The sequence below is a fragment of the Hylobates moloch genome, unplaced genomic scaffold (genome assembly GCF_009828535.3).
Source record: "Hylobates moloch isolate HMO894 unplaced genomic scaffold, HMol_V3 SCAFFOLD_11, whole genome shotgun sequence".
NCBI classification, from domain to species: Eukaryota; Metazoa; Chordata; class Mammalia; order Primates; family Hylobatidae; genus Hylobates; species Hylobates moloch.
The window spans coordinates 20,388,123-20,414,558 of record NW_026652286.1 but is presented as its reverse complement, the minus strand read 5'-3'; the positions used below and the strand labels follow the sequence as shown (position 1 = coordinate 20,414,558).

At 37.6% G+C, this 26,436-nt stretch overlaps 1 protein-coding gene across 1 annotated transcript; it reads right to left on the bottom strand.

Moving 5' to 3' along the window:
- On the bottom strand, nucleotides 1-25,056 carry CCDC34 (coiled-coil domain containing 34). The gene is made up of 6 exons (XM_032166382.2): nucleotides 24,688-25,056; nucleotides 18,372-18,510; nucleotides 11,074-11,181; nucleotides 2,882-3,040; nucleotides 2,185-2,326; nucleotides 1-524 (listed from the first exon to the last, which is right to left on the bottom strand). Exons 1-6 carry the CDS (start codon nucleotides 25,026-25,028, stop codon nucleotides 310-312), a joined length of 1,104 nt encoding a protein of 367 aa, XP_032022273.2. The 5' UTR covers nucleotides 25,029-25,056; the 3' UTR covers nucleotides 1-309.
- Nucleotides 25,057-26,436: the final 1,380 nt, after the last annotated feature.

The following is a 26,436-nucleotide window of genomic DNA, read 5'->3' as shown; positions in this document are numbered from 1 at the left end:
TACAAGAAAAATTGTTAGTTTTATTGGTATTACAGTGTACTTTTAATGCAAGCTAAATACAAACACAATTCTTACATATTCAGCCACTTATTCTACAAAACAACATGCCAAGATCAACCTTGAAAAGTTTATAAAAACCAAAATCCAGAAAATATCTTCCTCAACTCTAAGGACTCCATATACAAATGCAAAAATTGCTATTTGTCAATAATCACATTAAGTGTTGAGTTATTGACTGAGCAGTAAAAAACAATTTCTGATTTTTAAATTAAATACCTCCAGATAAAAGCATGTTATTTTCCACATATGCTATCTCTGGAATCCGCACAGAGTTCCAAGGCAAAGATTGCTTCTGGCTTTATGAATTACCAGAGATGATGATTTGTGTGGCTGACTTACCACAGGTCTTTTACTCTTCCTTCCTGATAGAACCTTAGTTTCTTTGGGAGGTGGCATATGAATTGGTTTCCATGGAATTGGATTACAAAAGGCTGGTTCTGGATAGGAATTTCCACTGTAAAAACCTAAAATTATTGAAAAATCAGATCAAAACAAGGAAAAACTTTCTTGACATCAAAGAAGCCACTTAAAACTTCTAGAAAAATGTTAAAATGTCAAATGGACAAATTATCACTAATAAGCGAATGTGACTTATTTGAAACTTAAACTCCTTGATATTTTCAAAGAAGTAACACTTTCCAAATACAGTAAATATTCACAGTTAAAATTAAAGCATAAATGATAATTCTAAGAATCCAAATAACATTAGTGTTAAAACCTATGTAAATCAAACTCCTGTAAAATTTTTACTAAGAAATTAATTTTACGATCCTTAAATTGAACAAAACTTTCATTTTCTAAACTCAGTCTGGGAAACTACTGGATTGTGTACTAGCTTCCACTTGTCAGATACTGAAGTTTACAGAAAAACATTTATTTTTCATATGAAGTTATAGTAAATCAAGATTCTTGTTTAGAATCACAGAAATTCTGAATCAGTGTCAATAAGATTTCACAATATCACTGTAATTGTGATTATGAGTTACGGAGCATTCTTTTGCTAATGTATATGAAGTGTTTAAAGTATTGTGATGTCTGACATCTAATAAACACATTTGAAGGAAGAACATTTTACAAATCATCTCCAAATCCTTCAGTCACTACTGGCACAAAAATTCCTTTATTTCGTAATTCATAAAAATGATATGAGCATAAAGAATAAAGAAACTTAAGTACAGCATTTGCAGATAAATATGCTGCTTGTTAGAATTAAACTCATTAAAAATGCAAAACATTAATAAAACAATCCATTATTTTAGTAATTAACTTCTACGCAATATGTTTAGTATTCCCACCTAAACTTTTAACTTTACTACCCAATTACTGGGTTAAAGCCACTGCTTATTACTCTTTTTTTCAAGCAAGAAACAAAAAGGAGCGGGACATGCTCAGTAGCTAAAACAGATGACCTTCTTGACATATGAGAGAGGCCTAATCCTGACAGCAGGAATGTGTCTTTCAGACACTGGCAACCCACTTTGCATAGATATGTCAACACTCACTTCACCAAGATGGTCAAAACAAAGTCTGGAATATGTTCTATTGTGTGAACAAAACAGAATGGGAGTATTTTAATAATAAATCACTTAAACAAGTGAAGGCAGCTGTCAGCAAGGTATGAGCTTCCAACATGAAGCACAAAGAAAAACATGCACTGCCCTTTATAATCAGACCAAGACTAAAGGCCAATCGGTTTTGTGTCTGGTTCATGTGCTGTCTAGTATTCTACCTCACACAAAGAATGTGCCAAGGACACGGGAAGCTCTGCTTTAGAGAGGGTTAGAAGGAGAGGAGGCAAAACGACCCCTTAAAATATATCCTGATTAAGGCTTTATCAATGAAAAAATGTAAGAGAACACTATTCATTTCTTAATGTTACAAATCATTACTTTAAAGCATAAGTTTGCAGTTTTGTAACTACTGCTTTTAAGAAATGCAAATGTGGAGAATGACAGTACATTTGTGGCATCTCCATAGGAACATGGTATGTTTATAATATAATCTTCTGGAAAATAGTAATTTGAAAGAAAAATAATTTTTACACATTTCTATTTCTGTCAAAAGGAGTATAATATTTGCTTCTGCAAACCATATTTATGTAAGCCACACAACATAAAAACCAACCTGTAAGTTTTCCATTGGCATAACCATAGCTCTTTGCAGCTGGACGAGGTTTACGTTTCGCATTTTCCAACCATTCCTGAAACTTTTTTTCTGCTATTTCCTTTTTCTCCTGTATTTCAGCTTGCTGTTGTTTTTCTTTTTCCTTAAAATGACAAGACCAAAATATTTCCAGGGATATTCTGTAACTATACATTCCATTCAAATTCTACTACTTCTTTTTTTCTCCAGTAGCTTCCTACCCCAATGGCTTACTGGTCATAATACTGAATCATATTTTTATAATATGAGTAGAATATTGAACATGATCAGGGACATACACTAAGGTGTCCAGCTCTGAAAAACAATAAGACATCAAACCCACAAAGAAAAAAGTATTTGCTGTTTTCAAAGAATAGTAATTTATAAAATGGTAGTAAGACTTCCCATAAAATGCATTGAAAAATATTTAAAAGGAATAACAGCAACAAGTTTTAAACCTGACTGAAAAAATATCAACAGGCTTTCTATTTCTCAGCTTAAGAAAACTACAAATGCATATTCATTTTTGAAGTTTAAACACAGCATAACAGGATAGCTTCATGTGTTTATTTTATGCTAATATAGTGCCAATTTTCTATTAGATACTTTTTCTAAGATATAGTTGACACATATGAACACCAAAGTTAGGTATTCTAACTGGTCACCTTAATAAAAATACCTTTTCTTTCTTCTTCCTCTCACATTCTTCATCATTTTTTTTCTTTAACCATTCTTGATATTTTTCTTTTGCTTTTTCTTGCAAGTATTCTTTCTCCAGTTCCTTTGCTGCTTTTTCCTCCATTTCTTTATTAATTTTTTGTTCTCTTTCTTTTCTTTTCTTAAATAAAAATAGATAAAGTTTAATTGTAATACCAGTAATTATACTCATTTAAGGAAAGACTGCTGCATCCAGCAATTTTCTAAACTTCAATTATTTTTAAAAATAGACATGGTATCATGGCAGTTGGCACAACATGGTTTATGAAAATATATAACATACCTGCAATTAACAGTTCAATGTCAGTCTACCTGCTGGGCTATAAGTTTCATGAGGTCAGTGACAAAGATCTTGCTCACCAATGTCCACTCAGAGCCTGGGGCAGTACTGAGTGAACAGCAGGTGTTTGATATGGTTTGGCTGTGTCTCCACCCAAATATCTTTGAGGGACCTGGTGGGAAGTAACTGGATCAGAGGGGCAATTGGTGAATAAGTCTTGCAAGATCTGACAGTTTTAAAAAAAGGAGTTCCCCTGCACAAGCTTTCTCTCTTTGCCTGCTGCCATCCATGTAAGACGTGACTTGCTCCTTCTTGCCTTCCGCCATGATTATGAGGCTTCCCCAGCCACATGGAACTGTAAGTCCAATTAAACTTCTTTCTTTTGTAAATTTCCCAGTCTCAGGTATGTCTTTATTAGCAGCATGAAAACAGACTAATATAGTGTTCAATCAAAATTTGTTGAATAAATGATAGTGAATAAAAATTACAATCTGTTAGATGGTCTGAATCTTAGTATTTTTTCATGGATGCTTACTCTCATTCTAAAACAGGGGCTATATATATATATATATATATATATATATATACACACACACACACAATTTATATATATAAATATATATATTTATATATATACACACACACATATTTCCAGGACAGTTTGTCAATGTTAATATTTGCATAAATCTTTGCCATCAGTGAATTAAGAGAGGAGAAGTGAATAATGCTCATTAAACACTGTATGTAAGGGCACATCCAGGCAAATCTCTGGCTATATAATTCTTCCATAGACCAGAGGGTGGCAAACTAAGGACTGCCAGTCACATCTGGTCTACCATCCACCTGTATTTGTAAATGAAGTTGTATAGGAATGTGGCCACACTCATTCGTTTACATATTTATTGTTTATAGTTGCTTTTGCACTATGATAGCAAAGCTGAATGGCTGCAACAGAGACTGCATGACCCCAGAGGTTTAAAATATTCATTAACTGGCCCTTTATAGAAAAAAAAATATTGATGCTTGACACAGACTATAACTCAATATTTTTTCCTCCTTATTTAAATGATAATCTACCAACACAGCTAAATTCTAAATAACCAATGACATAGCTAGTCTTCTTTATCAAAGGTTTGGAAACAAATCTGGAAGGCATAAAAAGTATATGCAATACAAATGCCATACATATCACCCAGGCAAATCATTATGAGCCAAGAAAAGAAATTCTTCCCTTGAAAGCAGCTTATAGAATACATTAATATAAGCAATTCAATGAAGACTCAACCAACAAACATCAGTTATAGGCAAGGTATGTCCAGGGCTGTGCAGGAAAGACAGGTCTTAAAAATCAAAGCTCAGGGCGGGCGCGGTCGCTCATGTCTGTAATCCCAGCACTTTGGGGGGCCAAGGCAGGTGGATCACCTGAGGTCAGGAGTTCAAGACCAGGCTGGCCAACATGGTGAAACCCCGTCTCTACTAAAAATACAAAAAATTAGTTGGGCGTGGTGGCATACGCCTGTAATCCCAGCTACTTGGGAGGCTAAGGCAGAATTGCTTGAACCCAGGAGGCGGAGATTGCAGTTAGCTGAGATCGTGCCACTGAACTCCAGCCTGGGAGACAGGGCAAGACCCCATCTCAAAAAAAAAAAAAAAAAAAAAAAATCAAAGCTCAAGTAATTCCCCAAGTTATATCAAAGTTGCTGTATTTCCTTCTCGCTGGGCAGCCAATAGCTGTGAAACAGAATCTTTTCATGCTGAGAACTCAATAGCCATTGGAACAATACTGGATTTTAACTACTTCAAACTGTCAGAAGATCTACAAATTGAAAAGGACCTTGGAGTATATCTTGCTTAATCTCCATGTGACTCATGACTGTCCTCCACGACTTTACCTACAAGAAATCAACCAGTTCTTGCATTGTTTTTAATTATAGCAGCTGACATTTATTGAGTGCTAACTATGTCTGTTACCATTCTACATACTTTATTTGTATACACTCTCAATTAATTCTTATAATCATGATGTGAGGTAGATACCATTATTATCCCATTTTACAAAGGAGGAAACTAAGGCACATGGAGGCTAATTTGCCTAAGGTCATAGAGACGGTGAGTGGCAGATCACTACAGACATCATACAGAAATCAAAATGGGAGAATCTTAAAAACAACTTTATGCCAATAAATTCAATATTTTAAATGAAATGTCAAAATTCCTTAAAATATGTCACTTCCCAAAATGAATTTGAGAAAAAGTAGTGTCTGAATAACCCTCTACTTATAAAAACAATTCAAATTTAAAACTTTCCTACAAAAACTCCAGTCACTGAAAGCTTCACTAGTTGATTCCATTACACAGTTAAAGATACTCCATATTTTAATAATATAAAATATTATTGTGGCATATCTTAATAGTATCAAACCTTGAAAAAATGATTTTAGAACACAGAGAAAAAGTAAACACATCAAAGCTTATTTTAAGAGTCCAGCATTATTCTGATATCAAAACCAGGCATGGAAATTACAAGGTAATATCAGAAACGTTCCGTATGAGTGTGGCTGGGAAAAAAACATATATATATGTTATAAACATATGCATGCTGCATGTTATAAACACACGCATGCTGCATGTTACAAACATGTATGCTATAAATTATAAATATGTTACATATATGCTATAAACATGTTACTTATGTTATAAGCATGTGTTACGTGTTATAAACATGTGTTACATATATGCTATAAATGTGTGTGTGTTGTACATATGTGTATATATATAAAATATATATTATATATCAGGAACAAGGCAAGATAACTGCCCTCAAAAGCAAAAACATGAAATACTGAGAAATATATTTAACAAAAGATAATACTGCTATACATTGAAAACTAAAAAACACTGCTGGGAGAAATTAAAGAAGACATAAATAACTGGAAAGAAAAACCATGTTTATAGATTTAAAATTTGATATTATTAAGATAGCAATTTTCTCCAAAATGATCTATGTGTTTATATTTCGCAGAATCCCAACAGTGCCAAGCACTATTAGGACAGGCATTATTAGGGAAATTGATAAGCTGATTCTAAACTATATATGGAAAGATGCAGGGCAACTAAAACAAGTTTAAAAAAGAATTGAAGACCTGGAGGATTTACACTATCTGATTTCAAGAATAATAAATTCAGAACTATAAAACTATAGTAACAAGTTAGTGTGGTACTGCACAGGATGTAAATCAATAGAATAGACTAGAATCCAGAAACAGACCTATAAATACATGGTCAATTGATTTTAAACAAAGGTGCCAAAGGTAGTTTAATAGGGAAAAGATTATCTTGTCAATATTATTAGGACAATTGGATATCCACATGCAAACAAGTGAATCTTGACCTTTAATGCATACTATACATTAAAATTAAACTGAATAGACATACAGGTAAAGCTAAAGCTATAAAGCTTCTGGAAGAAAACAGTGGAGTGTATTTTTATCCTCTCGTGGTGGGCAAACATTTCTTAAATAGAACACAAAAACTACCAACTATTTAAAAAACTGAAATATGGAAATTATTCAAAATTTAAAACTTCTCTTTAAAAATACCATTAAACAGTGCTTCTTCTTGTTAGTAAAAAAAAAAAATACCATTAAGAAAAATTAAATGGGGAGTTCATGACCAGCCTGGCCAACATGGCAAAACCCCATCTCTACCAAAAATACAAAAATTAGCCGGGTGTGGTGGTACACTCCTATAATCCCAGCTACTCAGGAGGCTGAGGCACGAGAATTGGTTGAGCCCGGGAGGCAGAGGTGCAGTGAGCCAAGATCGTGCCACTAAACTGCAGGCTGGGCAACAGAGTGAGACTCTGACTCAAAAAAAAAAGAGAGAGAAGAGAGGGGAAGGGGAGGGGAGGGGAGGAAGGAAGGGAGGGAAGACAGAGGAAGGAAGGAAGGAAGGAAGGAAGGAAGGAAGGAAGGAAGGAAGGAAAGGAAAAATTAAATGAGAAGTAATATTTGCAATACATATATCTGAGAAGAGACTTATAGTCTGAATATACAAATTCTCGTATGTTAATAATAAGCCATACAATCCCTTCAAAAATGGGCAAATGACTTAAATCAACACAACACAAAACAAGCCAACAACAAAAGAGATGTAGAAATGGTCAATATATGTTATGGACTGAATTGTATTCCCGCCCCTCTCCCAAAGTCCTGTGTTGAATCCCTAATCCCCAATGTGACTGTATTTGGAGATAGGATCTTTAAAGAGGTAGTCAAGTTTAAATGAGGTCATAAGGGTAGGACCCTAATCCAATAGGACTGGTGTCCTTACAAGAAGAGGAAGAGACACCAGGGAAATATGTGAACAGAGAAAAGCCCTGTGGGGACATAAAAAGACAGCCATGAAGAGAGGCCTCAGGAGAAATCAAACCTACAGATGCCTTTACCTTGATTTCCAGTCTCCAGAACTGTGAGTAAAGATATATTTCTGTTGTTGAAACCACCCAATTTGTGGCATTTTGTTATGGAAGCTCTAGAAGACTAATACAATAAGCTTATGAAAATATGCTAAACATCATTAGATCTCAGGGAAATGAAAATTAAAACAATGGCATACCACTCCACACTCACTAGAAGGACTTAAAATGAAAAAGATTGGCCATACCAAATCTGCCAAAGATGTGGAGCAACTGGAACTTTCTTATTATAATAGTAGTGGAGATGTAAAATGGTACAAGTACTTTAGACAAATGTTTGGCAATTTCTTATAAAGTTAAACACATACTTACCATATAGCCCAGTAATTTAGTTCCTAGGCATTCACCCAAGAGAAATGAAAACAAGTGTCCACAAAAAGACTTGTACGTGAGTGGTCAGAGAATTTTATTCATAATATCACAAACTGAAAACAACTCAATTGTCCATCAACTAGTGGACAAACAATTTCTATGAAATTGAATGAAACAGATAAACATATTCTATGAAATGTATTTCATAGAATACTATAGTCAGCAATAAAAAGGAATAATACATGAAACATCAGGATAAGTTTTAAAACAAAAGACCAACACAAAACAGTATGTATTGTATCATTCTATTTATATGAAATTATAGAAAAGGCAACTCTAATCTACAGGTCCAGAAAGCAGATTAATGGTTTCCTTGGAGCTGAGGCTGGCTGGGGGCAGGGAGTGGGGGTGAATGCAAAGGGGCAAAAGGAAACTTTCTGGGGTGATGGAAGTGTTCTATATCTTTAATGGTGATGGTTACATGGGTACCTAAATTTGCCAAAGTCATCTAACTTAAAATAGTTGTATTTTATTGTATGCAAACTATAGCTCAATAGAATTAATTCTGAAAAAAAATCAGACAGACTTCTGTAGGATTTAAACTAAAGAAGCGTGAACAGAATGCCTTTAGTTAGCAAAAGGAAGACACAACAGGCACTCAGAGTAGTCACTACTACTGAGAGAGGAACCAGCCACTAAGTGGCTTCAGATTTTCTGGCACGCTAGTTCTATACCACACAGAGCACAACAATAAATCTTCCTTTTTTAAAGACGCTGCACTGAGAGAACCTTTGCTTCATACAACTAAAGGAAACTAACATAACAATTGGCTACTTAAAGTTTCTGGATTTCTATTTTGCTTTCTCCAGTAGTGCCTCACACATAGTAAAAGCTGAGTAAATATTTGTTGAAAGCATGAATAATGCAATGATAACAGTATTATCAATCATATACCTTGTTGATCTGAATTAATGTCTTACATTAGAAAATCAGTTGTGTTTTGAGAATTAAAAACGATTTTATTTTTAAATAATTTTTAAAAACATTAAAAGTAAAGGACCTTTTACAAAATATGTGATAACACTGTAATAAACACATCCAGAAAATAAATTACCATGGCAACACAAATGTTAGGAGTACCAGATGAGATGGAACATTTATTTTAAAAGCACTTAAAAATTTACAGTCATATTATAAGAAACTAGCTTTGCTAATGAATGCATAAACTCTTTGTGTCTGATTTTTTCATAAAACACAGTGAATATGACTTACAGAAAATAGCAGCCACAGATACAGCTAAAATGTGAATGAAGCTGGAGGCAGCTGAGGACCACACACCATGAAATGTAAACAGAGGAGAAAAAAGCTAGATGCCAGACAGGAAGAGAAGAACCAGGAGAGCAGTCTTTACAAATAGAGGTAAATGTAACTACATCTGAAAGAAGAAATCTGATAGGTCTTAAAGAAAAAAAAAAAAAAAAAGAATAATCAATTATTCCTTAACATGAACAAGAGGTCTGCAGAACAGGTAAATATAACTTCTGAGTTTTATTTTTAAATAATTCTCAACATTACGGAATTTTGCCTGCAATAACTAGTGATTTATATCAGGGCAAGCTACTTCCCTCCAAAAGAAATAAGTTTTTTTTTCTTCAAATAATTGGATTAGGTCTACTGCCACTAATTAAAACAGTGAATATATTGTCTCCCAGCAGTATCTTACATTCTTAGACAAACAACAACTAGGTTTGATTGGCATGGTAAAATTAGCTTAATGGCATTAGAAGAGGGACTTTTAGAGGAAAGAGCAAACTATTCTGCATGTGTAAAATAATTTTGTTTTATAGCTACAAATTTCAAAAAGATATTACCCAAAGTTTTATAACAATCACAGAGACTTATTTTGATTTTTGAATTTATTCACAAAGATCTCTTTCTTGTTATATCATGGGATGAAGTAAACTTTTTTAAAAAAAAAGTAATTGACTTCTAAACAAATATGGTTATAAAACACACATACATCTAACCGATTTCCTTCTTATAATACTTGGATGAAGAAGGTTATATCATCTTCAATTTACTGAAATTATTTACTTAGTACTCTTATTAATACCACTGGGCATTAGATTCAACAATAAAGATAAAAAGTTAGAATTAAAATTTAAAATATTGTCCTACAATTTAAACATTTTCCACATCTGTAAAACTGGATTATAATAATAAAAGCAGTACCACTCTAAATATGTAAAAATCACAACAGAAGACAAATTGACCACAGAATAAGTATTTTTAAAATTTTGAATGTGTGTGATCCATACAAGAATATATTAAAATTAAAAGGAAAAAATGCATCCGTTCAATGAACATCTTCATTCAATTGAACTATTTTTGGACATATATCATGCGCAGGTACTCATCTAGCTCCTGGCAAACTGAACAAAAGAGGCAAAAATCTCTGCCCTTATGTAGCTTACAACCCAGTATAAGAAGTAAACAATAAGTTGAAAGGCGTAATGGAAAGAGATCACAAACAGGGGAGTAGTAATTGTAAAGAAAAGGAGGAGATGATTAGGAACAACAGAAGAATTTTTTTTTTTTTTTAATTATACTTTAAGTTTTAGGATCCATGTGCACAATGTGCAGGTTTGTTACATATGTATCCATGTGCCATGAACAACAGAAGAATTCTAATTAAGCTTTGGTGACCAAGAAGACAGCGGAACGAAACAGAGAAATGGGAGAATGGTTTTAAGAAGGAGGAATGGGCAAAATGGGTTGTTTTAGATTTGCAGACTTGGAGGCACTTGCCATAAGGATCCAGAAGGTCAGGCCTAGAAATACAGACTTGGTGACTGCCTGCAGGCAAATATTAGTGCAAGCCACAGGAGGGAAAAAGGAGAAAAGTAGAGGGCAAAGGGCAGAAGATAGAGACTTGATAAATATCCACCAGGATAGAAAAACAAAACAAGCCAGAGAAGAAAGACTCTACGAGAAGTATTTTTTAAAACCTAAGTAATGAAGTGTAATAGGAAGAAATATTTTGCAAAAGAGATGTCAACGTGTGTATCCATTTTCCCCTCCTTACTTGCTCATCCTTTTTCTGAACCCATTCCTTGTGCTTTTCTTCAGCAATTATCTTTCTTTTTTCACGTTCTTCCATTTCTTTTCTTTTTTCTAGTTGTTGATTTAATTCCTGTGGATTTTATTTAGACAAAAGGCAACATTTAATAGAAGCACCCAAATAATGTATATTTTAAAAGCCTGAGGTTATTAACCAAATTAAACAAGAATATAGTTTCCTTTATAGAGCACATGCCACTAGTGGCAATAACTTACTTAAGTAACCAGTCTATGATGAAAAAAGGCATTGGTAAAAGTATAAGTCATTTTTTAGAAATGTGCAAATAATTGCTTGGCAGCAAAACACTAGTTTCCTAGACTAAACTTCAGCTAAATTACCCTCATTGAAATCAACTTTCCCACACATAAATTTTGGCATCACTCTAAGCTACTGGCAGAAGCTCAAGAGAATTGCAACTTTTTTTTTTTTTTTTTTTTACAGTTATAAGAAGCTTCTGGATTCCTGATGAAGATAAAGCATAGAAATTAAATAATCCCTATATTAAAAATTTAATTCAGTTACACAAAAGAAATACAAAGAAACCATTCAATTTTCCTTAGGGAAAAAAAGAACCCAGAGTTTTCTTCGCTGATTTTATAGCTGCTGAAGTGTAAAACAAAACCACATTCATATCCCAGATTATTTAACTGCCTTGCTGTCACTCGAATCTACACGTTTGGGCATTCCCTCAGGAAAAAGAATGTGAAAGGTATGGCCAAATAAAACTACAAGTTGAATGCCACCACTCTGTCACTCATCAGTTAAATTGCTGCATTGGTTGAGAATGCTGTTCAAACTAGACTTCACTAGGACTTCACAACCATAATTACTGGTTATTTTTCTTCTCTGTCTTTAGATACTAATAGTCAGATACCTTACGTATCTTCTGTTGGTCTCCACTCTCCTCCATAGCCCTTTCTTTCCCAAACACCTACCTACTTGGGCATGGGTGGTAGTGGGAAAGACAATTTTCCAACCCTCAGACTAATTCCAGTGTCTTAAATGAAGATAAAACTTGACACCAAGAACATCTCTTTTGCATTTTAAACAACTGGTCACAGGAAATCTGTCTTCCATAATCACTCATCCTAAAATTCTGCTGCATAGAAGATAGCTGCCCTCACTCAGGAAGTCTTCCAACTTTTAAACACTATACCCCCAAAAGCAAATATCCATCTTTAAGGATTTTTCATCAGTTCAGCAGCTATTGTTCTTTGATGACTTATTCAGTATACTTTTATGGTACACCTACTATGGACCTAGCATTAACTGATATAAATCTGATATAAAGATGAAATCCCAGAAGTCTCTGATCTGATTCTCTATACACTAAAGAAATAAGTGCTACATTGAGAGTTATTGCATATCATAAAAGTTCAGAGAAGGGAAGGGAAGATGAGGAGAAACATCTTCCCTTCCCCCTAGCCTAGTCTACCAGGCTAGTCAGAAATGAGCACCATACAAGGAACAGTGAAAAGATGGCTTCAAAAGGAGACAGATTGAGAGGTGGGAGGGGGTAGAAAATTTGAGTGTGGTACTAGCTAGATGGAGAAGGTCTTTTGAGACAGGCAAAGTAAAGTGAACTATATGAAACAAGAATACCTGGCAAAAGGGAAAATTCAGAGCTCTTAATGACAAAGGCTGAAGACTGCATTTGAAGGGATGAGAACTATTCTGAGGAAGATTGACTAAGAGTGTACAATAGTATATGAGTTACAAGAAAAAGAAGGTCTGGGCCTCTGGGCCAGGCGTGGTGGCTCATGCCTGTAATCCCAGCACTTTGGGAAGCTGAAGCGGATGGATCACTTGAGGTCAACGGTTTGAGACCAGCCTGGGCAAAATCGTAAAACGCTGTTTTTACTAAAAATACAAAAATTAGCCAGGTGTGGTGGCAGGTGCCTGTAATTCCAGCTACTGGGGAGGCTGAGGCCAGAGAATCGCCTGAACCTGGGAGGCAGAGGTTTCAGTGAGCTGAAATCGCGCCACTGTACTCCAGCCTGGGTGACAAAGTGGGACTCCATCTCAAAACGAAAAAAGGAAAAGGAAAAGAGGGTTTGGACTTATGTCAGGAAACAAAAGGGGGAAAAATTATATATATATATACAGGTACACAAATACATGTGTGTATATATGTATGTTTATATGTGCATATGTGTGTATATATACAAACATATAAATATGAAAGACATTATTAATTGGCAAGATATAGACCTGACAACTATATATCAAAAATTTTCCAAAGGCCGGGCACGGTGGCTCATGCCTGTAATCCCAGCACTTTGGGAGGCCAAGGCGGGTGGATCACGAGGTCAGGAGATCGAGACCATCCTGGCTAACACGGTGAAACCCCGTCTCTACTAAAAAAAAAAACACAAAAAATTAGCTGGGTGTGGTGGCGGGCACCTGTAGTCCCAGCTACTCGGGAGGCTGAGGCAGGAGAATGGCGTGAACCCGGGAGGTGGAGCTTGCAGTGAGCCGAGATTGCACCACTGCACTCCAGCCCGGGTGACAGAGAGAGACTCTGTCTCAAAAAAAAAAAAAAAAAATTTCCAAAATAGTCCCAAATTTTATTTTCAAGAAAAGTAATTATTTAAATGTATAATTAAATGTACCTTTTAAGATTCTTCATTTGCCTAAACTAAAAAATGAGAAAAAAAGAAACCCTGTACTCCTATTTGATGGCTAACAAATTTTAGCTAATGTTGATTGAGGGGTTAAAAAAGGGTCAAAATGTACCTAGAAAATGCTACCAATAACCCAAACAGTGTTCTAATCTCAGGATGTCTGTTCAAGTAATTTGTCAAACCAGAATATACATCACATTTTGAGACACAACCCTCCCTTCCAAGTCTGGCCCTTCTTAGAATTTCCCACCCTGAATGACTCCATGTTTACCACAAAGGCCAGTCTCCTTCTGGACACAGCTGGAGTCTTCCTTTGAAAGGCCCCTACATGGTCTTCTGGTATACCACTGAATTTCAACAGGATTAGAGATAGCTATTAATATTTTCCCGTGGAATACAACACTTGATTATGGAAAACCAAAATCCAAAGAAGATCTTAAACATGCATTTTTATTTTAATAGGTTTTGCCTACTTTCAAATAATTTTTTACCACTGAAGGTAATAATCAGAAAAACTGACAGTTTTGAGTTTCACCAACAGCTCTATATCCTGCCCTATTCCTTCATTAAGGGCTCATTAAGGGCTAATGAATAAAATGGCCAAAGGCAAGATGGTTAAAAAAAAAAAGGCACTAGGACTACTCACAAACTAGGTAATTGTTATAATTTACAACTGATTATAATAATATATTAAAGCAAATATTAAGAATTAGAATCAGCCAATGACCATAGAGAACCTGGAGCAATTGGCTAAATAATTATTTATAATAATTAAAAAGTAAATAAAAATTAAATGACCTACAAAACCAATATACTAGTTTTTCATAATGCTTGATAATTGATTCAATATTTGCCATATTTATCATCTCAACAAAAGTTACAAATGTATAACATTTTGTAAGTGGGTAATTTTTTATGAATTAAAATAATTTTTTAACTTAGTCCCACAGAGATGTCTGAAACAAACCAAATGTCTGATGCTCAAATCAAATTTATGAGTGTGCATGATCTTTTTAATGATTAAACTATCCTACAAATGTTCTCTTAAATCTTAAAGAAAATACGAAAGCCAGAGTTCATTAAAAAATAAATACTAAGTCTGACTCACTTATTTCTAAAATACATCTTGATATTGTGGGAAAAGCATTTAAATGGAAGTCAAAGAATTAAGTGCCAGTCCCAGTTCTGCCATGAATGAAGCCTTGGCAAAATTGCTTTTCTGCCTTTCATGCTTTTTAGTTTTAATAGGGATCTGAGATGACTATTCTTTATGGTTAAAAATTTGATATGGTTTATAAACAAATTGGGGAATACAGTCAATAAAGACAGAAAAATAAGGAAAACATGAGATAAAAACAAAATAAAGGAAAAGGCAGCGAAAGAATGTGAATACCACAAAAGCTCAACATGAGCTTACAACAAGCTGAGTAGTTGGCCTATGTGTTAGGATATCCCTGGCATAACTGATACGTAAGAGTCATGCTAAAACTGAATCACTTCAGAGTTGAGTAATACAGTAGCCATAAGAAATGTCAAACTACTAAATATATAAAAGGTTTTAATCTTTGAACCAAATTACAAATAATTATACCCTGCTACGTGCTTATCATTGTGGTAGGGTTTATATTTATTATTTTAATCTGTTCTCAAAACAAATCTTCATAGCAGTTATGATGATCTCGTTTCACATATAATAACTTTGAGTGCTTTGTAGATATTAGTCCATATCCTGATGTTCATTTAGTCCTCATAACAGCACTATGAAGCAAATATTATTCTCCCCCTTTCACTGATAAGGAAATTGAGACACAGAAAGGTTAAGGATTTGCCCAAAGTCCAAATTTTGAATGCAGGAAGTATGGCTCAAGAATTTACGCTTTTAAACCAGGCGCCGTGGCTCACACCTGTAACCCCAGCACTTTGGGAGGTGTCACTTGAGCCCAGGAGTTAGAGGCCAGCCTAGGCAACACGGCAAACCCACCCCCTCCCCCCGCCTAAAAAAAACAATAAAAACAAAAATTAGCCAGGCATGGTAGTGTGTGCCTACAGTCCCAGCTACTCAGGAAGCTGAAGTGGAAGAGGAGGGGAGGTCAAAGCTGCAGTGAGCTGTGATCACGCCACTACACTCCAGCAAGGGTGACAGAGTGAGACCCTGTCTCAAAAAACCAAAACAAAACCCAGAATTTACACTTTTATCTACTCCACTATTGCCTCTCTAACATCTGGCTTATAGATGAAGAAACTGAGGCTCAGAGAAGTTAATTAACTTTTCTAATGTCACAGAATTAGAATGGCAAGGCTAAAATTTCAGCCTTGTTCTATGTGACTACCAAGCCCGGGCTTTACTAACTTTCTGAAATTTAATTAACTTTTCTCTGTATACCGACTAAAAATGACTTGAAGTGACCCTCCTTTTCTTAATATAACAAGTAACTTCTTGTGAGACTGTAGATAAAGCCCAATACCAGAAATTGAATTTTGTTCTACCATTAACTCACTGGATCAGTATTTTCCGAATTTAAGTTTAAAACCAATTTAATGAATTATGACCATCCTTTTGAAAAAAGAATAGAACACCAGGTTTTGCACAAAATTAAGATGCTATTTCACATACATATCTATAAATACATATATATAGAGAGAGATACATGTAGGTATGTGTTTTTATAACATAAAAAAATAGAGTGCTCACTGTGAACAAATATTCTTAAAAGCTACTAACTAAATAATGGAATTAGTCATTGAGGTAAGAGAAGTAAGTCTGGGAATTCAAAAATACACCCTAATTCTGAAAATAAATGAAAAAGCTTTAAGAAGACTATGAATAGTAATGATATAAATAACAATACAAATAAAAACAAAGCCAGGCATCTTTATACTTCATTACATTTAATCCTCACAAAACCCCTGTGACACAGGTATTATTTTATTCCTCTTGAGCAGACGAGAAAATGGAAACATAAAAGTTTAAATAACTTGCTTACACCCAGCAAATAAAAGAACCAGGGTTTTTATTATTCTTGCCTAACATCAACCGTAAGGTCTTTCTCAAGCCCTGTGCACTGCCAAGAGGAAATAAGTGCCACTCTCACAGTGCACTTTTCCAGGAATAAATTTGTAATCTAGAATACAAAGTATCATACAACAGAAAAATAGCAAAATGTATTAGTTTTCATAATCATTTGAATTATGCCAAGCCTCTGGGACATGTGACTGCCTGCTTGGTTAGAAATTTATCAAATAATAACTGGTTTCAAAACTAACAGAAAAGTTATTCTAAGGAAGATCATGAAGCTTTTGTTCCCAGGATTTTTTTTTTTTTTTTTTTTTTAGACAGAGTTTTGCTCTTGTTGGCCAGGCTGGAGTACAATGGTGTGATCTCGGCTGACCACAACCTCTGCCTCCTGGGTTCAAGTGGTTCTCCTGCCTCAGCCTCCCGAGTAGCTGGGATTACAGGCATGCATCACCACACCCAGATAATTTTGTATTTTTAGTACAGACGGTCTCTCCATGTTGGTCAGGCTGGTCTCAAACCCCCGACCTCAGGTGATCTACCTGCCTTGGCCTCCCAAAGTGCTGGTATTACAGGTGTGAGCCGCCATGCCCAGCCAATTCCCAGGATTTTTTTTTAGCAACAATTACTAATAAACTGAAACATCCAACAAGAGTGAACCAGATAACTATATTTTAACAAATATGTAATACATTTTAAATATATTTAAATAATATTAGCCATTTTAAAATGTTATAAAAATGTTTAATGATAGAGAAAAAGAGTTTTATCCTGTTTCATTAAAAACAAGAAGTGTCCCTCATCATTCAAATTTATCTGGCTTCAGTGTTTGGATAGGAATAATTCAGATAGTCTGGATAGTGAGTTTAGGGGATGCCAAATTATCCAAATCTATTTGGTTGCCATGTTCTGAAATAGTAAGAGTTCAAAAAATATGTGAATATTCTCATTAAAGAAGGGATGTGAAAATGCATCTAAAACTATTTTTTTTTTTTTTGAGTTCATATACTAAAAGTTCAAAAGAGACTCACACATGGAAATGTCCATAAGTGAGGGAGGCACAGAGAAACTGAAACACCCTGAAAGACTAGCAAGCAGTTTCCCACCGCCCAGCACACAGGGCACACGCTCACGAGTGACACACGGTGGGGTGGGGTTGGGGCGGTGGGGGGGCAGGTAGATTCCTGCCTCTATTTTGTTTCAGTGAAGTTAAAAATTTTGCTGAGTGTATACAGTTGAATTTACTTTAGTTAAATGTACATATGTTGATGCTCCAGTGTACGTACACATACAACATATATATACATTTGTACATATTTCAAAATAATTTACATAGAAGAAAATCTGGAAAGCTATGTCATAATACTAACAATGATTATCTTCAGACAGCGAAATTAGAGGAGATTTTAATTTTCTTAATTATGCTTAGCTGTATTTTCCAAATGCTCTAACAATGAACATATTTCTATTATTATGACTTATTAGTTATTAAATTTGATATAGTAAACTAACATAAATGCAAAGACTTTGTTTTCAGGAATAATAACATTAACATTTTAATTTACAACTACAGCTCTACTTTCTGATCTCACAGATTAAACAAAAAGAACACTGTCTAGTTTTACCTCTAGAGCTTTCTGTCGCAGCCGGTCACGTTCTTCTTTTTCTTTGCCAATAAACCACACCTCCCATGGTGTCAGGCGGCTTTCTGGTAAGCGCACCTGTTTCTGTTCTTCTTCGTTATCTTCTGATTGAACCTCAGTGCTACAAAAGAGAGGCTACTATAGTACTTGTACAAGAACCTCTTTTGCTTCCTAATCCAAATCACTTAACTGTACAGTAAAAGCAAAACTTAATAGTGTATTTACAATATTGTGATTTTTACAAATATACATGAATTATACATAAGTATACATTTAAAAAATCTTGAAAAGAAATTCTAATATTTGAATTAGTTTATCTATCAAACTGCCTTTGAATTCCTTCATCTTCTAAAACCACGTTATTTAAAACCCCATTGGGATAACCCACACCCTATCCATTTGCCTCAATGCCAACACTTTTCTATTTCTTTTTTTTTTTTTTTAATTTTTTTTTTGAGACGGAGTCTCGCTCTGTCGCCCAGGTTGGAGTGCAGTGGCGCAATCTCGGCTCACTGCAAGCTCCGCCTCCCGGGTTCACGCCATTCTCCTGCCTCAGCCTCTCCGAGTAGCTGGGACTACAGGCGCCCGCCACCACGCCCGGCTAATTTTTTGTATTTTTAATAGAGACGGGGTTTCACCGTGGTCTCGATCTCCTGACCTCGTGATCCGCCCGCCTTGGCCTCCCAAAGTGCTGGGATTACAAGCATGAGCCACCGCGCCCGGCCAACACTTTTCTATTTCTAAAAACCTTACCTGGATAACTAATTACTCATTACAACATATAATCCTAATCAGATCCTGAAGCAGACTCTTCCCTTTCCCTCCCTTAAGTACTTCAGGAAAAAAAGATTATGTAGTACACACAAAGAGAATGATAAAGCAAACATGTTAACAATTAGGGACTGTGGGTGAAGGGTAAATGAAAGTTATTTATATTATTTCACCTCTTCTATAAGTTTGAAATTGTTTTGAAATAAGAAGCCACAAAACATTCTTTAACATTTTGGTTGAAACCCTTTTGCCAATCCTTAGACAGGGTGTGTATGACTCTCTAGCCTGGTTACCTCCTACCATAGTCTCCATCTCCATCATGCACCTCTGTCAGTCTGTCTCTTCTGAGGATAAGGAAAAATAACAACTCAGGGTAAAGAGAAGAGGGGCAGGGAAATAAGTACATACATAAATAAAGAACACAGGGTCTTGCCCAGATACACAAGCTTCATGAAACTTAGAAAAAGCTTAACAATCAGCAGCCATAAAAGCAAGGTTGTTCAGGATATAAAGTAGCTCTAAAGACTAGTTTATTACAGACTCAGTTCTTTGTCTCTTTCACATTCCTGTTTCTAGCAACCAATTGCTTCACCCACTGCTTTGCACAACTTTTCTACTTCATAGATTCAGCTTACTCATTATTTTCTGCTACTATTATTTCTTCATTCATTCATGCCCTTATGAAATTTGTATTCTAGTGGGAAAGAGACACTGTTGATGTGTTATTTCTTACATGCGTCTTTCCTTCCCAGTCTTGCAGAAGGAACCCATCTGCCCCCACTGTAGTGTAGTTTCAACTACCACTACATGCTGATGATGCCTATATCAGTAATTCCAGGCCAGACCGTCATCTTGAGTTCCAGATCTTTATTTCCAACTATGTGATACATAACTCAACTTAAATATCAATCAGTTGAAAACAAATCTAGGCCGGGAGTGGTGGCTCAAGCCTGTAATCCCAGCACTTTGGGAGGCCGAGGCGGGCGGATCACCAGGTCAGGAGATCGAGACCATCCTGGCTAACACGGTGAAACCCCGTCCCTACTAAAAATACAAAAAATTAGCCGGGCGTGTTGGCGGGCGCCTGCAGTCCCAGCTACTCAGGAGGCTGAGGCAGGAGAGTGGCGTGAACCCGGGAGGCGGAGCTTGCAGTGAGCCGAGATCGCGCCACTGCACTCCAGCCTGGGGGACAGAGCAAGACTCTGTCTCAAAAAAAAAAAAAAAAGAAAACAAATCTAATCATCCTCTACCATCCACCCACCACCCTTCCCACCAACAAAGTGTACTCCTCTTTTTTTTTTTTTTGAGACGGAGTCTTGCTCTGTCACCCAGGCTGGAGTGCAGTGGCGCAATCTCGGCTCACTGCAAGCCACTCTCCTGCCTCAGCCTCTCCGAGTAGCTGGGACTACAGGCGCCCGCCACCACGCCCGGCGAATTTTTTTTTTTTTTTTGTATTTTTAGTAGAGACGGAGTTTCACCGTGGTCTCGATCTCCTGACCTCGTGATCCGCCCGCCACGGCCTCCCAAAGTGCTGGGATTACAAGCGTGAGCCACCGCACCCAGCCTCCTCTTACAATCTTAAATCTTACATCAGTGAATCGTATCACCCTCCAGCCAGTTACTCAAGCCAGAAGCCCTAGCTCTTTGACTCCATCTGCTCCTCATCAACATCTGGACCCCTCACCTCCCATACCCACATGATCACCTAGTCATGTTAATTCCTCTTTCCACTTTTGAAAGCCATTCTTGTTTCCTCCAACCTTACAACCACCATCTGGACAAAACTGGCCTCCCTTTCTCCTTTTCAAACCATTATCCACACCTCTTGCCAGATTCATCCCTCAAATGTATCATTCTATCATGTCACTCCTCATCTTAAAGTTCTTCAACGGCATCTTTACCCACAGGATAAAATCCAAACTCCTTAGCCTGACACCCACGAATCAGCCCTTTGCCTATCTTCCAGCCTCTTCTTTCACCAACAGCTGATCCAGACTCTACATTTCACTCACTAGGAACTCCTCCTGCAGGTTGATGAATGTGCCACGCCCCATGCCCTGTAACTTTCACCTAAATCTGAAATTCCTTTCTTCCACCTCCGCATAAAGTCAGATTAAGAGCTTAGATTTGGGCGTAAAACAGCCTGGGGTGAAATCCTCTCTGCATCTTCCTAGCTATGTACATTTTTTTCTTCTTCTTTTTTTTTTTTTTTACGGAGTCTCGCTCTGTCGTCTAGGCTGGAGTGCAGTGGCGCGATCTCCCGCTCACTGCAAGCTCCGCCTCCCTGGTTCACGCCATTCTCCTGTTACAGGCGCCCGCCACTACGGCCAGCTAAGCTATGTACATTTTTTTAAAAAACTTCTTTAAGCTTCTGTTTTCTTGTCTATAAAATGGAGATGACAGTTGTGGCTGGCTACCTTACAGGCAGTATTGCATGAAACTATCCATGCTAAAGCACTTAAGATAGTTCCAGGTACTCAGTAAGTACTTAGTAAGTCTATTATTATTACTACGACAAACTCCTACTGTCCCTTCAAAATTCAACTCCAGCACTGCCTGGAGCCACAACTCTTGGGCTTCCTGTCACTTGTTCATCTCTGCCACAGGCCATGAGTTCATTAAAGAAAATATATCTTAACTTATTTTTTTATTTCGAGAGCCTGGCTTAGGGTCAAGAATATAATAGGGTCCTAGGAAATATTCGTTGAAAGACAATCAGATCAGTGGGATTTTCTTTTAGGAAATGACACTTTGAATATTAAATTTCCTTCCTTAATATTTATAACAAATGTGTCCAAAATGCGTGGCGCACACACTACAGCTTTACTTATAATCAAGAAAGGCTTGATAAGTGGCCACTTGTGAACAAGATATTTATTACAGCATGGTTTTCCTAATGGATAGTGGTAGAAAAACCAGGATAAAGCTGAATAGATAAACAGCAGGCCCAGAGCACATTATAAAATATTCCAGGAAAACGCTTCTTATTATCTTGTCTGAAGCTAACTTTGAGCTTAATCTCAGTTCTGACCAACACCCTTGAAGGTCAATGTATCCTCTAAACATGGCACTGTTTATACCAAAAATACCTTGAGGTAATATCCATTATGTGCAGCTGATGCCTGAGTCTAGCTCAAAGAAGCCTTACCCGATTCGTTTTGCCAGTCAGATCAATGTGGCAGGTGAGGCATGGAGAAAAGGCATAAAATCCCACACAGCTCTCTAGGTTGCTCTCTGCTCCATACAGAATACTCACAACCCAGAACAATGAAAGGGCTATGACTCAGGTTGCCTGCTCTCTTCATCCTGTCACTCCCAAGCTGTCCAGGGCACCAAAGAGAGGTCAGCAGTTTGACCTCAAAAGCCAGATTGTGGACTCCAGAACTCTTATCCCAAACCTGAACACCAGAACGTGGTTTACTGCACCTTAGTAGTACCTGTGGTTGGTTATTCTGAAAACATACTGATTGCTAGTGAAGTAGGTTGTAGTAAACAGGTCACTTTTTATAACACAAAGTGCTGAAGCACAGAGATGAGCAATGTCAACCTCAGCATGTGGAGACATGGTTAGATAGGATCTGAGCATGCACAGACGAATGGATGTCATTGTATCAAAGAATGTTAGGACCAATGGGGAGGAGGAATGAGGAAATTTTCTAAAAATCTACCTTTCCTGAAAGGAAGTGCTAAGTTTCGGAAGCATTTGACAATAATCACTGCATGTATCTGTTCTTTAGGAAGTGGGAAATGGGCATGCAGTCAGCACACATTTATTGTGCACCTAATAAGCATCTGATACTTGCCACACAATGCTTGACAACTTCAGCATTCTCTTTTCAAACCCACGTCCCAGCTACTCCTTTGATTCATAGGGACTGAAATGTGATAAGGAAGGCAGCCTTAGCCCTGTGGTGCTACCAGCTCATTCTGGCTTTGGATAAGTGAGACTACATACGTTCGCCTCCTCTCCTGGCAGGCTCCACTTAGTCAGGGCTTTGGCTCTTGGAAACTAATGCAAGGTTTCAGTAGCTGAGCTATAGTTCCGATGGTCATTTATTCCGCAGGTCACCAACTTGTGTCCAGATTGCTTAGTCCAGTTGATTATGCTCAGAGTATTTCCTAAAGCCTTCAAATTTACTTTAAATACCTTTGAGACCAACTCAGTCCTGAAGAATACCTACAAAGGCCCAGATGAAAACAATTTACTGAAACCCTAACTCTACCATTAAATTTTACTATCAGGTTGATCAGAGGAGGCCTGTTTCTTGTTGCTACAACCAGCCTGGATGAGTGGCTTGCTTGGTTACTCTTTCTGATCTCCACTCCCACCAATGTACTTACTTTTACTTCTCATCCTTAACTAATTCACTCCTGTAACCATGTATACGGGTTACTTCATACGGGTTCCATATTTCATTCATTGATGCTGGATATGAACACCCTATACTGAAGGGGGTATCTTGCTATTTACACATAAAGCATGAGTTCTCTGGCCTGTATTTCTTAGAGCTCCTGTACTGTGCCTTACACAGCTTGACAATCATAAACTTGTAAATGATTTCCGAAGAAAACGTAATGAGTCTATCCCAGAATGGACCTGCATTACTGGGCCTGTCTCAGAAATATTCCTACAGGGAGAGGCCCTTTGCTCCTATTTCTATATACCCAATACTAGGCATGCAGTTTAGGAAAGAGAACATGATCTGTCTATCTTCTTAGTAGACCCAGGTCTGCTAGTAACTAGGTGCATGTCTTTGAGTCACTTTTTGCATTCTGAGCCATGGTTTTATTACCTGTAAAATAAGTGGATTGATTTAGGCTTCAATTCCATGAGAGTAGAGACCAGTATCTTGTTTACGGTCCCCAGTACCTAGACTAATATGTGGCACACAATGTTTGCTGAGTGAATAACAGTAGAAATAAACAAATTAAGACAGTTCTAATAACCCCATTGGTCCTAACTGGTACAATGACATCCATTCCTCTGTGCATGCTCAGATCCTATCTAACCATGTCTCCACATGCTGAGGTTGACATTACTAATCTCTGTGCTTCAGCACTTTATGTTATAAAAAGTGACCTGTTTACTACAACCCACTTCACTAGCAATCAGTATGTTTTCAGACTAACCAACCACAGGTACTACTAAGGTGCAGTAAACCACGTTCTGGTGTTCAGGTTTGGGATAAGAGTTCTGGAGTCCACAATCTGGCTTTTGAGGATTCATAGGACGCCTGAAATGGTAGCAAAGTTTTGTGTGTTTGAGACTATATGCATTTTTCTGGGAAGTGAGACTGCAGCAATCATAATATCTCAGGAAAAAAGGATTAACAGCCATAGGAAATCTATCGTCATTTGCAAGAATTTGCACAGGGCTCTTTAGGTGCCAAAAAAACCACGGCACCTCAGTCTGCAAGCGCCTGCTCTGCCTTTGGGGCGGAGGGCAGGAGGGTGTTAGAAGGGGGTACTTAAGAGGGTCTAACGAATCTTGAAAAGGGCTGAATCGGCCGGGCGGCCTCGGGTTTACCTGGCGCACCCCTGTAACTCCATTCCTCTCAGGCTCGCCACTTTGGCCTCTGAATCATGGACATCTTCATCCACGTCTTCCTCATCCTCCCCGTCACCGTCGTCCTCGTCAAACTGGAAGCTCTGGTGGCCAAGGGGAGACAACAGCGACCTGGTGGAATTGCTGCAGCTCAGCGGCAGCGGCGGCGACGGCGAGCGCACCACCTCCAGCCCCTGCCCACGTGCGCCCGTCATAGGGACGGAGAAGGAGCCCGAGGAGGGCCGAGACCTGGGTCTGCAGTCGGCGGAGAAACCGGCGTAGGAAGAGGGAAAAGTAGGCCCCCAGCGCCCCGCCGCCCACATCTGGCCCACCGAGTTCAAACTGGCAGAGCCGCGGCGGGGACGCGCTTTCCCAGCGGGCCCTGCGCGCGCCAGGCCGGCCAATCCCGGCCGGCACAGACCCTGCGTTGCCATGGCGACGCGTGGAGGCCGGGAGGGCTTTGTCAGGGCCTGCAGAGCTTGGCTTCCTCCGCCCCGGCCTCCCTTGGCCAGCCCTTCCTCCTCAGTGGCAGGAAGGTGCCTGCTGTTTGCAAGCTTGTTTAGCATGGTGTCTCCCCACGCCACTGGCGGAGTCCTGGCTCCCTACCGACAACTTTGAGGGCCTGTCCCTTGTTTGCCGTGGTGTTGCAGTTCATTTTGTACATGAAATATGTTACCTGTCACTGAATCAGGGAAAGAAGCAGAAACCAAAACTACCCCCTATATAATTACGAAGTCAGAATTATGGGCATAGGTCGTGATTTCTTTCAGCACAAGTCGATGTATTTTGAGGAGAGGGGAGCGAACTTGATCCAAGTTTACAGGTGTATCCCAGAACGCACTTTCAGGACAGTTTTTTCGTGTTTTGGTAGCACTTCGTTTGCCTGGCATCTTAAGGGACCTAATTTGTCTACACATGTGAATTTTTGACCTCTTTGAAGCCTCTAGTGTATGGTAGGGTCTGCGTAAAGCACAAGGGATAGATGTTTAAAAGTCTCGCCCTTAAGTTCCTCATCCTTTTGTGGTGAAAAATGATCTCAGTAAATATGCTGATATGCATTTTATGTGGGATCTTAGGGGCACTCTCGGGAATGGGGATAAAGGCAGTAAAGGAGAGGTGGATGCTTTATTCATGCTGACAAAACTGTAATTTGTAAATAAATAGGGATTTTGTCCAGTTCATAATGTATATTACCGGTAGAAATACCATAAATGAAAATTGACCATGGCTAACACATCACACAAAACTTTTTAGTGACCAGAGTGATACAAAAACTTTGATGAAATCTAGATCTGCAAAATTTAACACAGGAGAATTAGCTATGGTAGAAGTAATAGCAACCAAAGACAATTCAGAAGGCAGAGCTATAATTAATAAAATATGACATGGTTAAATCTATTTAAATGGAATATTTTCTTTAAAATTTCGGTGAAAATAAAATGAAAGAAAATTGGAGCACTCCAAATAAGTAATAAAGTTGATCAAGGAATAAAACTGAGCTAATGGAGTTTTCGTTCTCGACCCTAGTTATTCAATATTGGCGTTTAAAAACCTTTTATCAGAACATCTCTAGAATCAGTAACATCGAAAGGCACTGAGCTGCGTTAGGGCCTCATAAAGAGGTAAGCTTGAGAAGCTGTTTTCCAATAGATATAACCAAGCATAACCGTAGTGGGAAAAACACTAGTATGAAAGGGACCTGGAATCAGTGGTTTTCCTGGTACTTGATAG